Source organism: Plectropomus leopardus, chromosome 20 (assembly GCF_026936395.1).
Source record: "Plectropomus leopardus strain MGB_pleo_1.0 chromosome 20, ASM2693639v1, whole genome shotgun sequence".
In the NCBI taxonomy this organism is placed as follows: Eukaryota; Metazoa; Chordata; class Actinopteri; order Perciformes; family Serranidae; genus Plectropomus; species Plectropomus leopardus.
Genome location: NC_142195.1, coordinates 4,969,781 through 4,987,191, shown reverse-complemented (window position 1 = coordinate 4,987,191; position 17,411 = coordinate 4,969,781). Strand labels below are relative to the sequence as shown.

At 40.8% G+C, this 17,411-nt stretch overlaps 1 protein-coding gene across 12 annotated transcripts in view; it reads left to right on the top strand.

The window, feature by feature from the left end:
- mast4 (microtubule associated serine/threonine kinase family member 4) overlaps positions 1 to 17,173 on the top strand; it is a 125,036-nt gene extending 107,863 nt beyond the window's left edge. For 11 of the 12 annotated variants that reach the window (XM_088071300.1, XM_042509471.2, XM_042509470.2 and 8 more), the window contains 9 exons: positions 1,115 to 1,224; positions 1,879 to 2,000; positions 4,626 to 4,840; positions 6,086 to 6,286; positions 6,729 to 6,955; positions 8,307 to 8,429; positions 8,764 to 8,900; positions 9,857 to 10,041; positions 10,139 to 17,173. In XM_088071300.1, the coding sequence (XP_087927426.1) occupies positions 1,115 to 1,224; positions 1,879 to 2,000; positions 4,626 to 4,840; positions 6,086 to 6,286; positions 6,729 to 6,955; positions 8,307 to 8,429; positions 8,764 to 8,900; positions 9,857 to 10,041; positions 10,139 to 13,656 (4,838 nt within the window). In that variant the 3' untranslated portion in view covers positions 13,657 to 17,173. The remainder of the gene's footprint in view (positions 1 to 1,114; positions 1,225 to 1,878; positions 2,001 to 4,625; positions 4,841 to 6,085; positions 6,287 to 6,728; positions 6,956 to 8,306; positions 8,430 to 8,763; positions 8,901 to 9,856; positions 10,042 to 10,138) is intronic. The other variant, XM_042509472.2, reaches the window with a different exon arrangement.
- The last annotated feature ends 238 nt before the right edge of the window (positions 17,174 to 17,411 follow it).

Here is a 17,411-nt window from a genome sequence, read left to right as displayed (position 1 = left end):
CAGAAAATTTCCCTCAGTGCTCTCTGTGTTATGTAGAATATCTTTCACAATTCATTGTCATAGCTAGACTTTATATCCTATGACATCACAAATTTGGGTTTTAGCACTCTAGTTTTTTGGATTTGGGAGAGAATTATTTATGTTTATTATTTATGAACTCTCTTAGACCATAAGAATAACATGTATGGATTTTGAAAGTGGGTGCGGGTTCCCTTTGATATAAAGTTGAGAATGAATATATAGACTGCAAGAAATATCCAATCACAGAGCATAAAATTCTGTTACACGCCCTGCGAAGGCAGTCAGAAGCTAAAGATGACAGCGTTGCGAAAACTGAAACAATCTGCTGCTTAAATTCATTCAGTGTTGAGGATGACCTATTTTGTGCCTGGAGCAGATGACTTTTACATACATTTACCTCATTGTTTGAAATGTAGTTGAAGTTTATTATGAACGTGTTATATTCTGAATATATATCAGAAAATAAATAAACAGTTAGTAGGTCCCCTTTAAATTCGGGTTCAGTTGTAGGTAAATTAAGCAACTATGGTGCAGTGTTTCATTCTTTCTTTAACTATGCCAAAATGATGTACAAAAAAATGTAGTTTAAATAATTACATTTTTTGGCTGCAACATAAACCAAAATGATTATTACATAACACAAAATAGTCCCGTGTGTCTATGTTGAGTAACATTTAGGATATTATTTCAGGAAAAGGTTGAAATGGGAAATTTGCTAAAAAGTGAACAAATATAGACTAAAAGAAAAAGGGCACACAGCTAACTCACTGACCCCAATCCAACATTGTACTTAAAACCAACTCTTAGAACATTATGAAATAGCAAAAAAAATTAATGAATATCAATAGAAGTAACCAAATACATGAATATTAGCTTTTTTATTTTGCATTAGGAACATTTGTTTTGACATTGTTGAAGCTCAAAATGTTTTTTTTTCCCTGCGATAAAAATCTGTGGACATACAGGCAAAATTATTTCTAAACCAAGCCTGCTGTTCAAAGCTTTTCATAATCTTTTTTTTCTACTTAAAACGTTGTGGCACCTTTGAATAACCTGTAATAACTGAAAAATCTACCCTTCTCATCCTCCCCAGCTCGCTCTGAGAGATACCATCACCTGGAGACGGAGGAAGACGACACAAACGATGAAGACTTCAACGTGGAGCTGCGGCAGTTCTCCTCTTGCTCGCACAGATTCTCCAAGGTTTGTCCTTAATCTCCTGCCCTCTGATTCCTCACACTAACACGCAGACATCATCATTACCACCAGAGATGTTGGTAATGTAAATGAGTTGATGCCCTCGTCTGTCCTGCTGCTTTTCTCATGGAAAACAAAGCATGAGCGAGTTGTATTTCATATGGAAATGTGTGTCTAGAAAACACACGCCGCCGTCCCTTCACCCCTACAGTATTAAACCTACATTTCGGCTTTGCATACATTTTACGCTTCCAAATCAGATCTGTTTTTTTTTTTTTTTTTTTAATGTGGAACACAATACAGTCATACAAGCTGGGAGTCATTGTTGTGCTGCATTGCAGTATGCTCCCCTCTCACATCAAAACAAAGCTTTACAGGGTCTCAAAAAGCAGCGGGACGTCTCAGAGGAAGTTTCGAGCTACACTGAATCTTTATTCCTCAGCAGCACCTAAGACACAGTGCTCGTAAGACATAATGAAATCTGCATTACCACAGAAAAACACAGTGTTTCTGCTCTCCTCTCCATTGTAAATGTTAAAAACCCTGGACCAATCAATCTTTGTAGCTCATTCTCAACCTGCCTGTGTGTTTTTAAACAGTACCTTGTCTTTGCAGCCCGCGTGCAGTGAAGTGAATCATTGTTCTCTGTGTGCTTGTCAGGTTTACAGCAGCCTGGATTTGTCCCGTGGGCACCTGGAGGAGAAGGGAGAAACGGAGGGGAAGAAGAGCGAGAGCCCTCTGACTGTCGACTCTCTCAGCTGGACGCCAGACTTTGCTGAAATGTAGGCTTGAAACTTCATTAAAGCTCTCTGCACGTTAACGCCATAACGTATATAGCAGATTTAAATATGCAGTTCAGACATTTTTGCTTGCAGGCAAAACAATAGAAATCTTTTTTGGTATGTGGCAAGACCACTGCTGGGTACAAAAAGACATTTGCATTATACTACTAATTAAGTAATGGAGGAAGTATTTGGACTTTTTAATTAAATCAAAGTATCAATGTATTATGTAGGGCTGGGGCGACACGTAGATGTAATCAACATAATCGATAATGTCGATTCACATAACGTGTTGACGTGTCGCACTGTTTCACACAGCGCGCGTAACGAGAGCGTGAGCCACGCGTGTTGTTTTTTGTTACGGCGCTCGTGTATGCTCCTGAGCAGCGCTTGTCAGGCGCATCTGAGCTGTGTGTCAGCTGCAGCACATCTAGAGAAACGGTGCCTCGCCGTTTTTTTACACGTGATGCTCGCGTTAGTTCACTCTATACCACTTTATGCTGCAGTTTAAAGTCTCTCTCTGTCACAGAGATAAGGAAATCCAAAGGTGTTTGTTTCACCTCATCTTCCTTGCTTCCCTTTCAAAACAAAAGCTATCTGACTGTGTCTCTGTGGACAGAATGCAGTTGCTGATACAATGCATTTTACTTTGAAACATTTACAGGATGGGGTTATCAGCTGTGCAGGAACTTGTATAACTTCAGAAATGAGTGGAATATGTGCTAATAAATATGAAAATACAGCACTCGTATCAGCAGGCAGTGATATGCCTTAAGGCCCAGTCAAGGCTGAATGTACTATATATAATTATTTCTCTTAGAGAAAAGTTATAGTGTTATTCAAATTGCACTAATTTTACTGTAAGATGTTTTGTTGAACTGCTAGATTTGAGGTTTGTTACTGTAACAAAGAGTAACTGTTTTGTTACGCCTCCTAAAAGTGACTTTAATTTTACTTTTTTTTTTATCTATTTTGCTGTTGGATTGTTAAATGTAGATTGCACTATATTCCTTTTACTTGAATGGAACAAGCTCTTGCATTAAATTTATTTTGGAGAGACTTTATGTCAGACTGTAAAACACAGATTACCAGTTAAGACTGGGCTATTTTTTGTTGGGGAAAAATGCCCTGCAGTGTATGACAAGTTTTAAAATGTTATTATTGGTAAATTCGGTGTTATATTAATCGTGGAATAAAAAAATAATAGTTAGATCAAGAAAAAAAAACTGATAGATTAATTGAAAAAATAATGGATAGATTAATTGTAAAAAAAATAATTGTTAGGTGCAGTCCTCATATTATGTAAAAATGCTCTATCACAAGTCCTGCATTCAAAGTCCCACTTACAGAGTTATTATCAGCAAAGTTTACCTATTAAATACATCTTAAAAGTGAAAGTACTCTTTCTGCTAAAATAATACACCTGCCGGCATTATATTATTATGTGACATTATGAGATTTTTAGTTTTTCTAAACCATAACCTGAAGCGAAGTACTATAGCTGTCATCTGAAACTTGCACTTGAGTTAATGCACTTAGTTCTTAAATAGTTAGAGAAAATAATCTAAGATGAGGTTTAAAGCAGCTCATCGCCTCATGTAACACAAGAAAATGTATTAAATTGACTCACATACTTTGTCCTCTAACTCTAGTCAGTGGCAGTGAACATGTTTACCTTTAAGATAAGATAAGACTTTTTTTTTATCCCGAGGGAAATTTCTGTACAATTTAAAGTTGGAAAGCAGATAGAGAGGGCAATATACAGAAACTAAAATAACAGCAGTAGGTGCAAAATATAATAAGTAGATAACAGTAAGGTGCGATGCAATGAATATTATATATATACAATACCAAAAGTGGGTTAACAGTATGGATGGATGATTTAAGACAGTAAAGACAGAAATCGATATATGTGGTGAGTGCAGGCCCTTAAATAGCTTTAAAATATCTTAAACTCAATTTATATATATTACGCCTTAAAAGTCATTAAATAGTCTTAATTTTCATCGTAATTCTTGTCATCGTAATTGCTACAACCATTTTATCATATTTAATTTAATCCATCTTGTAATTTATTTTTGTTAAAATGAGGCAGGCTTTTCACCATATAAGTCCACATTTCTAAAGATATAAATCTTTGAACCTACTGCCAGGGTTAATACAGACTTTTTACTTTATACTTGCACTTACCTTTTGGAAAAATGTGGATGTAAGTGACTCACTTCGATTACCATATTTCTACATAAAACCAACCTCTGCACAAGACCACATACTTACCTTTATACTTAGTTGTAATGTTTGAATAAGAAAAAGATAATCTGTCCCAACATTTGTCTTTGATTTGGTTAAAAGTTATCTGGAAAAGGTCTTAAAAAGTATTAAATTTAATTATCCGATAATTGATTGATTTTTGTAGGAGATTGATTTTAAATCTACCAACTGCATAAATAATGCTGTTTATACCTATCCCTCATAGATCAGATATTATTCGTGATTAGTAAACAATCATTCTCATGTAAAACTACACATAACATCAACATATACAGTGTATTCAAACAACATTTGGCTCTTAAAGTGAGTGAGGATCTGTTCATCTCATTAGAGTCTCTTCTTTCTTTCATCCAGGCCGTCACTGTCCCACTCAACTGACACGGACAGTGTGAATCAGGGCCCTCGCCCCAACTTGTTACCAAAGTTTGCCATCTCAGCAGAGAGTGAGGGAGATGAGACCTCAGGCCTCGGTGACCCCAGCAAGACCTCCTTCTCTGTGGCAGAGCTCCCACAGGACGAGCCTGACGCCACCACTCCAGGGAGCACCCACAGTGGAGCCACGCTCTCTGGTACCAAACGACAGTCTGCTGCTAATATACAGTTATATTATACATGCACTTGGTTTTCATTTCAAAAAAATCATTCAGTTGTAAAGTCTCGGAAACATTGAAACTACAATATCAAAGCTGTTTTTGTTAGCACTGGTAGAGATAATAATGTCAATATCAGCAACCTTTGCATTTTTCTTTTCTAGTTTTTGTCATGCTACTTGTTTGATAGCCCTTAAGATGTTTTTAAAGGAATAGAAGTACAAGGAATAGTTTGAAATTGAAGGAAATATCCTTTGCTTTCTTGCAGAGTAAGAGGACTGATATCACTCTGGTGCCTCACTGTTTCCCACTCATGCATTTATTTGTGACGGCCTACCACGATTAAAACATCTGCTGCCACAAACAGATTTTCTATTTGCCGAGCTGGACCATTCATTAGGAGTGCTTTTGTAAATACATAAATCATTAATTCATTGCTCCACACTCTCAGAGCGCAGAGCACACTTGGGACACAGATGGAGCAGCAGAATGGCAAACTGGCAAAGTGAAACTTAACCGTTTATTCTGCTGGGTCTAAAAGTTTACATTCATTCACAGCAGCTGCCCTTCTCATCCATCAGTCTGATCAGATCAGCTCTGAACGATTAGACAGATCAGTTATCCACCTCTTGAAGTACAAAATGCTGCTGGGGAAAATAAAGCTCAGGGAGACCCACCAAAAAATCTCTGTGGTAAACACTGTATCTTTACTCTAAATATGAACATATAGTCCTGAAATATATGATTTCATTAAACTTCTGTTCCATCTTGGAAAGCTCCACATTCATAAGTCAAGAATGATTGACTTATGAATGTGGAGTAAAAGTAAATTAAGATTGTCCTAAACTTTCACTCACTTAAATAGTCCAACAACTGCAAAAATGCAATTTATCTTTGGTGTTTAGACAGAAAAAACAAACATGATACATCAAATTTATTAGTGCACTTTAGAGGTGTTAGTGAGAGCATTCTTTTAATTTCAGACAATGCCAGGCAACCTGTTTCCCTGCTTCCATTCTTTATGCTAAGCCAAGCTAACCAGCTGCCGACTGTAGTTTCATATTTAACAAACGTACATGATAGTATCTAATGTCTCATCTAACTCTCGAGCAAATTAGCGTATTTTCCAAACGGTTGATCAGGATGCTTCTCTCACTGCTAAATAATTCCATGATGTCAGCATTTGTTCAGTAAAGTTGTGTGCTCATCTTTTCTAATAATTAGGAAGTTTCTCAGAACATCTGGACCAGTTGACACCCAGAGGTGAAGGTGTGGAGAGCCCCGACAGCACCAGTCATACCCCCGCAGACCAAGGGGCTCAGAACAACTCCCTGCGGCCTGAGAGCGCTGCAGAGAAGACCGGAGCTGTGGCAAAAGTCCCAAAGTCTGTCTCAACCGGTGCCCTGTCCCTCATGATCCCTGGGGGTGAGTCGAAGAACACACGTTGACACGCAGACAGATGTGCATGCTCAAAAATATGAACTGAACCAGTTTGTAGAAGTATGTCAGAGCAATAACGTGTCAAGAATTACAATAAGAGCAGCTGACTTTGTACAGCCAACGTGAAAGAGATGAAAGCTCACTACGTGGATCTGTGCGAAATTGGCCCAGCATGACACCTGCTGTGAGTTTCATTTTACAGAGTGGCTGCGGGCAAGTAGCCGAGCACAAGCCGCTAACAAGGCAAATAAGCAGGCAGGGCAGGAGCGAGAGGTCCTCACTGCTGGGGGAGCCTAAATCCCATTAGCTTCACCCACAGCAGGAGCAGCGTGAACCGGGCTCATGAGCTTTATAGACACACCTCACTACTGGCTACAAGGCCAGCCAAAGTCTGGCTGATTAAATAAATCATCTCTTATTTTTCCAGATGTCTTCGGGGTGTCTCCGCTGGCCAGCCCGCTGTCTCCTTACTCCCTCTCTTCAGACCCTTCCTCGAGAGACTCCTCTCCGAGCAGAGACTCCTCTCTTTGCACCACTAACCCACGACAGCCCATTGTCATCCACAGCTCGGGGAAGAAGTTTGGCTTCACACTTAGGGCAATCCGGGTGTACGCCTGTGACGGGGACATCTACACTGTCTACCATATGGTCTGGGTAAGGAGTACATCAAGCTGTAGGAGACAGACAGCAAACTGAAGCCTTATTTCAACTGCACAAAAAGACAGTAACACATTTCACAACCCGGGTCAAATGACTCTGCAGTAGAAACTAGGGGTCGACCGATATTGGTTTTTCAGGGCCGATATGGTAATTAGTACTTAATCAGACTGAAAACTGTTATATGGAACTAATATGCATTAACAATGAAATAAAAATTTAGAATATAACAAACTTCAACTCAAAACTTCATATAAATGCCTTTATTTAATTTTTTTAATCAAAACTGGAACTTTCAACATCATACATTTAAATAATAGAATAAATCATGTGAAACTGTGAAAATAAAAAATGAATAAGTAAAATAGCTCCCTGAGGTTTTAAAAAGTAAAAGTTGCTCCCATGCTGACTTCCTTCCCTGGTGTTGGTTGAGTATAATACAGACATTTTTTTATTAATGAATTTTATCGGCAACCATTAAAATAAAACGCCAATACAGATTATCGGCAAAATGCCAAAAATCGGCCGCGAGAATCGGCCACGCCAATAGTCTGTTGACCCCTAGTAGACACAGGTTTTTATCACCTCTGGCTGACCTTTGGCATTGATGGGAATACAATAACCCAGGTGAACGTGGTAATTTCAGCTCCTTATCCTGCAATATGCAATGACATGCCATCAATAATTAGCCTCAGTCTCCTCCTTAGTAGCTGAAATACCCTTGAAAGCCTAAACTTTTAACAGTCAAAAATCTGTATAAACAACGGATGTTTTACAAGATCAGTTTGTATGCATACCACTTGAGTTTGGGGATTCCAAGTGGAAAGGAGTAAAAACAGAAATGTCTTGAGCTTTTGCCCTACTCTATTTATTTTAACCCCAATAAAAAGGGAGTGAAACAGGTGGAAAGTAGCAGCCACACACAACTATCGCCATCATAACACAACACAAATGACTCTTTTTTGCCCCATATCTGTCCGTTTCTCTCTATTTATGATATATAATGTCCAGTGGCAATCTCTGCTATACTACAGGAGCTATTTGTGACCATCAGAGAAGGTTAATAAGCATATGAGGTTATATGAGGAAAGTACTGTAAGTCACAAGAATTTGATTTTCCCCACATGGGTCTATGTAGTGATCATGCAGCAGGATGAGGGGTGTCAAATCAATAAATCACCTGCCAGGCGATACTACTTCGTGTTTACAGCTCTTTGTTTGTTTGTAATGAGTCAGTATATGATTTTTTTTCTCTTTTGTTTTGGACCAAATGAACCTTGAACTTCCATAAGGTTATGAAGAAACATCAATGATAATCTTGTCTTTCTGGTGTGTTTCTGTTAATCAGAATGTAGAAGAAGGTGGGCCGGCACATAAAGCAGGACTCAAAGCCGGAGACCTCATCACGCATGTGAACGGAGAGCCAGTTCACGGTCTGGTCCACACTGAGGTGGTGGAGCTCCTCCTCAAGGTAAATAAGAGTGTAGTTTTACCTTCAAACTGCAGCTATTTGATTTGGAATGATTTTCTTTATTTGATTATACTACTTGATTATACTTCAGCTCAGGATAATAATAATATGCTTCATGGTGTTTGGAAAATGTGTAATTGTCATTAAGTATAGATTCATTGAATAGCCCAAATGGAATTAACTTGAAGACCAAAATTATTAAAACTGGCATCTAACCCTGACTGCAATCAAGTAACAAATCCTCCAAATTGAACAGTGGTGTGATCTGACTTAAGGTTTAACCATTTAGGACACCACATGCAAGAATAAAAATTATTCTGAATTTTTTTTTCAGAGTGGGAGTAAAGTGGCCATCTCCACAACCCCGTTTGAAAACACTTCCATAAAAACCGGTCCAGCCAGGAGGAACAGCTACAGGAGCAAGATGGTGAGATGTGCCAAAAAGCCCAAGAAGGAGAAGACTCCAGAGAGGTACCAATCTTTCACACAAACTTGAAGTTTAGTCACTATTGATGTAGAGGCATTTTTTTCTTGTTCATTATTATTTATTTTCCCCATTATTATTATTTAACCACATAATGTGGATTTATTCTCACATGTCCTTGATATAAGAATCCCTGTGCTCACATGTATTTATGTCAGCACTGGTTTACTTACAGAAAGAAAAGATGAAGAGGCTGTGTTTAAAATGCAGTAGTGCATTATTGGTGTCACTTAAAAGGACACACAGTGTCACCGATGTGTGACTGACCGCTGTGCTGCAGAGAGAAAGTGAGTCAATAATCTAATGACAAGCGTGTAGTTATTACAGTGTTTCCTGTTGGCCTCTAGAGGGCAGATTGACAACACTGACGGAGTATGTAAATATGTGAAGGGTTACTCTGCGTCTAAAAATGTTTAAAGGAGATTGTGGAAATGTGTGAAAAGCAAAACTGTGATTATATAAAACTGCAATGGCAATATGGCACCAACTTATTACAACTTATTCCCTTAGCTTGTGAAAATATGCGAAAACCAAAAAGTAAATGTTTATGTGAAGTCATAATGCAACTCTGACTTTCATATTGTTTGTTGGTTTTATTAGGTTTTGCTTAATTAGATGTTGCTTTGTATATTTCTGCAGCTCCATTTTTAAAAAAAGTTTTGCCATAAGAAATAAAGTAAATCAAATGTTGAATAGAAAAATGTAAGGAACCTGATAATCCATAACGCAACAGTAGATTTTACATAAAGACATTTTAGTTCCTGCTTTTCTAGTTTTGAATAATTGAAGGTAATTTTATATAAGACAGCAGTACATTTGAATGTGTTTTATTAGTGATTGTGCTCATCTACAGCTGTGTGTTTTTGTTTTATAAAGGCATTTTGAAATAGGCACGAGTGTGTTCTGATTTCTTTTTTCTATGTGTCACACTGCTTTTTTGCAGGCGGCGCTCCCTTTTCAGACGTTTTGCCATGCAGCCTTCTCCTCTCCTGCACACAAGCCGCAGTTTCTCCTCTCTCAACCACTCTCTGTCATCTGGTGAGAGTCTCCCTGGCTCCCCCACCCACAGTCTGTCCCCTCGTTCCCCTACTGCCGCCCTCCGCCCCACACCAGACTTCACCCAGTCAGGTGGAGACTTTCACTCAGAAATTATGCCTTTAAATTTAATTTCGTTCATTATATGTTAAATCACTGATTTCCTTTGTTTGGTCCTTTTACCTTCCAGGTGGGAACTCCTCTCAGAGCAGCTCTCCCAGCTCCAGCGCTCCAAACTCTCCCGCAGGCTCTGGCCACATCCGTCCCAGCACCCTCCACGGCCTCGGCCCCAAACTGCCCGGTCAGAGGCTGCGTCAGGGGCGCCGCAAGTCTGCCGGCAGCATCCCCCTCTCTCCTTTGGCTCGCACACCTTCACCTACACCCCAGCCAACATCTCCTCAGCGCTCACCTTCTCCTCTTCTAACCGGTCACCCTGTCGCCATTTCCAAGACGACCCAGGCCTTCCCTGCCAAGATACATTCCCCACCCACAATTGTACGGCATATTGTGCGACCGAAAAGTGCTGAACCACCTCGCTCCCCACTTTTAAAACGTGTCCAGTCTGAGGAGAAGCTGTCCCCCTCTTACACAGGAGATAAGAAGCACCTGTGTCCCAGAAAACACAGCCTCGAGGTGACGCAGGAGGAGGTGCAGGATGAGGAGCTGAGGCCTGGGGAACGCGATTACACCGTCTTGCAAAGTGTGGAAGAAACGGCGTGCGAGCCCTTGGCAATCACTCGAGTTCGACCCGTCGAGCAGGGCTGCCTAAAGAGGCCCATCACCCGCAAGATGGGCCGGCAGGAGTCCGTGGAGGAGCTCGACAAGGAGAAACTCAAGTCCAAGATGGTTGCAAAAAGACAGGACTGGTCAGAGAGGAGAGAGTCTCTGCAGAAGCAAGACGCTCTGCGGGAATGTGACTCATCGCCCTTGTGTGGCGATGACAGGGAGGAAAGTTTTCTGGTCCGAGGCCAAAACAAACAACAGAGCAGCTCAGACTCTGGCCCTCTGGAGGCCAAAGCTGCCAGCACAACACTTAAAGACGTGCTCTATAAAAAACTCAACACACGTGTGTCTGAGGGCCTTGCTGAAACACCTGGCAGCTGCGGGGAAACTGACGGAGGACTCAGGTCAAGTCTGTGCTCGATTCACCCCGAGTGGCCGCACTCCAGGCAGAGTAAAGACAACGCGAAGCCGGACAGGTTGGACTTTAAAGCTCCCAGCATCGAGTTCACCAGGAAGAGGCTGTCGTTTGAAGAACGAGAAGACTGCATGTGCCGCTTGTCCTCTGGCATCCATGAAAACCTGCACTTTGGATCCACTAGATCAAAGAGCCTCCAGTTGGACACGGCCGTGTCCCACGACCACATGAAGGCCGGACTTGGAAGTGTCCACTCCAGCCCTGAGGGTCTGTCCCCAAAGCTTTTCTCCGGCAGAGGAGAGAGCGCCGTGGAAAAACTCCAGCTCATCTCCTCTGCAGAGTCTCCTCTTCGAAAGACGTCATCCGAATATAAACTCGAAGGACGCCATGTCTCCTCACTCAAACCTCTGGAGGGCACTCTGGATATCGGCCTGCTCTCAGGGCCCAGAGTCTCCAAAACAGAAACTTGTTTATCCAAAATGGCGGAGAACACAAGCGACACTGTTTCTCTGAGTCCTCCGATTTGGCTCCAGACTCCTGCTGAGAGACAAATAACCATCCCTCAACTGAAAACTGACAAGCTGAAGAGCCCCCTGACCTGCTCCCCGAGCCCTGAAGCTGTTGCCTCTTTAAACAACATAGTTGCATCCAAAGATCAGTCAAACAATGCAGCCACAGATGTGAAAATCAGCACAACTGGCGAGAAAACACAGGAGAGACACCACAGTGAATCATTAAAGGCTCAGAAAGTGGAGGCCTCAATCTTTCCTGTTAAACCAGAAAGCAGGACGGGTTTGAAGTCCAGTTCATCACTGGCTCACGAACACAGAGCCCCTCGACACAGCTCGCACTTCTCCTCCTGTGGAAAAACACCCTCCATACGGGAAGTGAGCAATGAAGATCAGGAGGACGAAGCGGAGCAGCAGGAAGTCACGCCACACACTACATCACAGAGCACCGACAACTCCAGCACAGTGGTCTCTTTGACTGCAGCAAAGCTGAAGGTAGACATTAAAACTGCGGCTGCAGCTGCCAGCGGGCCATTACCTGTGTCGCTGAAGCGGAGTGTAAATTGCGGTTTGGATACAGGTCAGCGTCAGAGCGGGGAGAAAAAAGCAGCACAGAACTCAAACATGACCTCTGTTTCTGAGGTGAATGTACAGAACAGCTCTGCACGGCTGCCAGAGAATGTGCTCTCAAAACAGCACAACATCTGCTCTTCAAATACAGAAGCGCAGGTTTCTGTCACAGCATCTGGTCCCGTGCACCAGGAGAAAAGCTGCAGTGTGAAATCAGATGGTCAGGACAGCTCACAAAGAGCTCTTAGTAAGGACGGCGAACAGTCTAACAGAATAGCTGTGAAATTGGTCGGTGATACAGGCAAGAAAGTTAATGTTAGTGTCGCAAAAGTGGAGCAGAAGAGAGACATGTCTACAGTGGTCACCTCTTTAAATAATGTTACACTGGGCTTAAACAAAAAGGAAAACACTGTCGGTGCAATAGAGAGTGGTAGCACGTTGCTACAGAATAAAGAAGCCACCTTTTCACCAAAGACTAAAGATTCAGAGCAGCACTCCAAACACTGTCCAGCTGAAAAAGCACAACACAAATCAGAATACGGCACCTCTAAAAAAGAAGAAAGTCTTCTCAGTGTGAACGCCGCAAAACAGAAATGTTCAGCTTCAGCAGCTGCAAATGAAACTGTTTCGATTCCCAATAGTAAGTCGAGGCCTGACACGCAGCCTGTACCGCACACTGCTACAAAGACAGAGACAAAAAGTCCTCCTGTCCCAGCAGTCAAAAGCAGTCCAAATTCAAAACAGAGAGATCTGTGTAAAGAATTAGCGCTCTCAAACGTCCAAGTAACCCCTGACTCTAAACTGTCATCCAGGCAGGAGCAATCTCAGCAGCTGACACATTCTCCCGCTCTCGCCCAGCCCAAAAGCTCTGTAGCAACTTCAGCTCCCATCACAAAAGAAAACTCTGACTCAAAGCCAAAATCTCTCCCTCCGAAAACCGTCCCTTCATCACCGACCTCTAAAACATCCGTAGCTCCAGCGCCAGTTATTAAACAAAGTCTTGATGCCAAACATAAAGACTCCTCGCCCAAAAACCAAGTCCAAGTTGTTAAAAGTCATCATGGCTCTAAACCAAAAGACGCTGCTGCACCTCATCCGCTGTCCGAAGCTCCCTCCCATCCCGATCCGCCACCTGTGCTGCCCAAACCTGCCATAAAAAAAGACACTCTGAGTGGTGGAGCTGTCTCAGGCAGGACCCCCAGCTGTGCACCCCAGGAAAGCGCCATCAAGGTATCCAAGGAAAGCCCCAAATCTGAGGCACTCAAAGTGGACGCACACAAGGGCCCTGATACCCGGACCACCACCCCTGACAAACAGCTGCCCTCCAGCAAGAAGGAGCAGGTGGACCGGAAGAAAAAAGACACTGTTCAAGAGGTCCCCTCTGCACAGAAAAACACTAAAAAAGATGCGTCCAGAGCCACCATGGCCTCTGACAGAGACTCTGGCAGGAAGCAGCAGAAGGAATCGCCACGGAGTTCCAACAAAAAGTGAAACTAAAGGCTGTCATTATTGCTTCAGAGGTGTTAGAAAACGGTTTGTGCAGACATCATCATGCCTTTCTTTTTTCTTAGTTTGAGGACCGGGCAAGCTGTTATATGCTGATGGACAGGTAGGAGTGTGTGTGTTTGTGTGTGTGTTTGTGGGAGTGTGTGAGATAAGATGACATAAATGGTTGTAGGTCTGAATGTAGGCGATTGTTTGCAGATCATTTCTGGTGTTTTTTTACTTTGATGTCGAGGTGAATGTTTTTTGTTTCTGCTTTGTGCAATCAGTACGTCAGGGGCTAACAGGGAGGAGCCTTACAGAGGTTTTTGCGATGTACTGTAGAGTCAGTGCCATAAATGATTTTTTGAATTGCACTCTTAACTTCGAGACTTGGAGGACCTGAAGTCTTTTAATGCAGTAGACCACACAGTTCTGCTCCAGCAGTCGTATCACGATTGTTTAATCCAATTCTTTTTATGTTGTTTTTTGGGTTTTTTTTTTTTTTGTGCAGTGGTACACAGAGGGAATGCACTATGTCCTGTGATTTTCACCTAAAACTTAAAAAAACAAATAAATTCGGAATCATCTCACGGTTCTAGAAATTAAAAATTAGTGAAGGGGCCTTAGAATTATGGGAAATAAAACCTTGCTGTTCTTAGCAAGCTGTGGTGTTTATTCACATTCCTCTGACATGTGTACATATATTTTTGATTTTTATGCAATATGGTGTAAATATTATTGACACTGTAAAACTGGGATTCATGGGCTTACATGATTGTCGTTTGTATTATATGTATAGATTTCGTTTGTATGCTCAATATTAAGAGTATCTGCTTGATGACTCTGTGGTCTTAAGTAAGCTACTGTGATGTATCTCATCCAAGGCATCATCTTCTTTGTGACTTTAACATGTTTTCACATGTTCCAAATTAAACTTGACGAGAGAGGGAGAGGAGGGCATGAAGGGGGGAACGCGGCTGTTTCTAAAAAATGTAGCATTAAATAGCAAAACTGTGAGGGTTGTCAGCATTTCCTACGAATGTCTTTATTGTTGATGATGTGTTTGCTGGCTGACTGTGGTTTAAAGAGAGATGACTGTGTAAAATATGAAATGTTGCATTTGATTAATGAGATGACGCTGATATTCTGTTTGCCAGTAATTACTGTAGGAGCTTTCACAAGACTTGAGGCATCAGCTCTTGTTATGTCCAGATCTGTGCAGAGGGATTTTATAGGGAAACTTTGATTTTTTTTTTAACCTTGACCCAATTCTCCCTTGTTTACGCGTCTAAGTCACTAAAAGTACTCGGGCATGTTTGTACCATCAATTTATGTCCATTAAAAATGATATTCTTTGTCACTGACAGGCTCATTGTTTGTTATTAGCAGTGTCTGAAAACATGAAGAAGACACCGAAGAAGAAAGCCACAGATATTTGAAATGTTTTACCTTTTGCTGATCTGTTTGTTAGCGTGACCAAGTCTCACCCAAGGAGAAGTCTTGTTCTGAGCAGTGACTTGTTGCAAGAAAAACATCAGCGGAAGCGATGTAAATCACAAGTTTCATTATTATTTGGACAGCAATATGATATTTGCTGATATCACAATGTCTGCCATGACATGATGTTGATTTTATTCAACTCAATGGTCTGTGATCAATATGAGATGATATCAGTGAATACCACAATCTGCCTGGTGATAAGCTATTATGCCCAAACGCCATGGAAATTTAAAAATCAAAGCGTCTTGAAAAAGACGATATGTATCAAAGTTTTGACTTTGCATTGATAATATTGGATAGTTGGTGATTGGATTATTGTATCAGTCCAGATGTATCATTACTCACCTAGCAGAAACGTTAGTGACACTATGAGAGAGGAATGCTAGGAGGTGATTGTTGTAGTTATTTAAAATATTTTCATGGCTGAATATTTAGCTGTTTTTGACAATGTGGAAAAATCTGCTTTGGAAAGACTTGATTACACTAACAAACAGACCAGATTAGCAAAATGTAAAGAAAATCTTTTCCTAAATGCTGTCAGACACTTCTAATGACAATCTGAGCCTGTCGATGGCAAAAAAAATGCACTTTTAGTGGTTGTAAATCAACAGTTCACAGTTGCCATTAGGAAATCCATTGCAGGGTTTTTTACTATTGCAGCCGAGGCCCTCGCACTCAATAATGTACTCATTTTAAAAAAAATTCCCATTGGTCACTTAAACAAAAAAAAGTGGAAAAATAGGGGCCACGTTTAAAAAAAATCAGAGTTTCCCCTCAAGATCGCATGAGTGAGATAAGATTACAGTACACAGAGAACTTCGCCGTCAGGGTTTTTAACGGATTTCTATGTCAGGTTTCGGTCTCGGTGTTGTTTAAGTCGTGTGTGAGTGTTTCGATGTTTCAAAGGACTCTTCATAATGAGCAGCAGAAGGCTTAAAGCTTCACTGGGTAAGCATTTTTATATAAGAAACCCTGATTATTTGCGTAATTCATGTCAACAACATACATTGATGTTTTAATACTTGGTACTAAAAATATAAGCTGTCATATATCCGCATTCACTTTCTCTAATTTACTCGCTCACACTCACAAACAGGTGTTTCTATACTGTAGATGCCTTGAAATGATTGCAAACCCTAAACAAGAACCAGAGAGTAGCCTCAGACACTAAGTATGTAATGCAGTATTTGCTCTGTTGTGCTGGCTGTGTAAAAACAATAATCTTGTCTACATATACTCTTATTTTGAAAAGTCAAACACGATGGAGAATACAGTTTATCTGAACGGCAAACTGTATCTGAGAATGACACTGAAACACATGAGATTGATTGCAGAGATTTTTAATGTTAAAGAATCTGTTTACTTGCATTAGATATTAATGTATTGCTAATGTAGTGTGAGAGGAAAAAAACGCACCTTAATATTTGCCAATATTCACTTCAAAGGCAGAGAAAAGTGAAATTGGAGTTGAAATTGTTTATGAATTCCCTTCTGATTTAAATGAATCACTGAATTTTATTTGAACAAACATTTTTCCCTCCCATACTTTTTCTTTCCTGCAACGACTGACATTTAAACCCTCAAAGCACATTCAATGTTTGTTTACAAAGCATCATGGATGTATATTTTGTATATTGTTGATTTGCCAAATCTATGTTCCGTGTCCGAGATAATGTTGTTTCTAGTAATGTGAGACTTTGCTCCCCTTTGCCACCAGGATGTTTAATAAGAACATTTGTTTGTGCTGTAATCAATGTCTTTTCCCACGTCAGGTTCTTCTTCTTTCTCTGCTTGTCTTTTCAGTTCCCCGTTTTTTGTTTTTTTTTCTTCCTCTGTGCAAAACTAGTATTAGATGAACTTGCTTCTGATGGTTTGTCTTTTAGAATATGTGCAATAAAAGTGTTTTGAGTTTTGTATTTTGCCCAAGGAAAGCTCTATGGATGTCATAAATGTTGTATATTAAAACAGATATTTATACTTCTAATGTTGCGTAATACTGAAAATAAAATGGAATTATAAATTATTTTTTTATTTCTCTTCTGATACATGGCATGGATTAACCATAGACTGTAAAAAAAAATGGACGTAGCTATGCTGTGTTGTTTTTTGGTATGTTGTGAAGCCTTGGGTTCAGCATTTCGTACGTTGTCATCTTGATGTTTTTTGGAGCCAGAAGTGGCTGGATTTGTGCGAGAGGCTGGTGCTGCGGAGGAGCGAGGAGTGGCTCTGACTGAGACCGAGGATCCTATCAGCAGACAGCC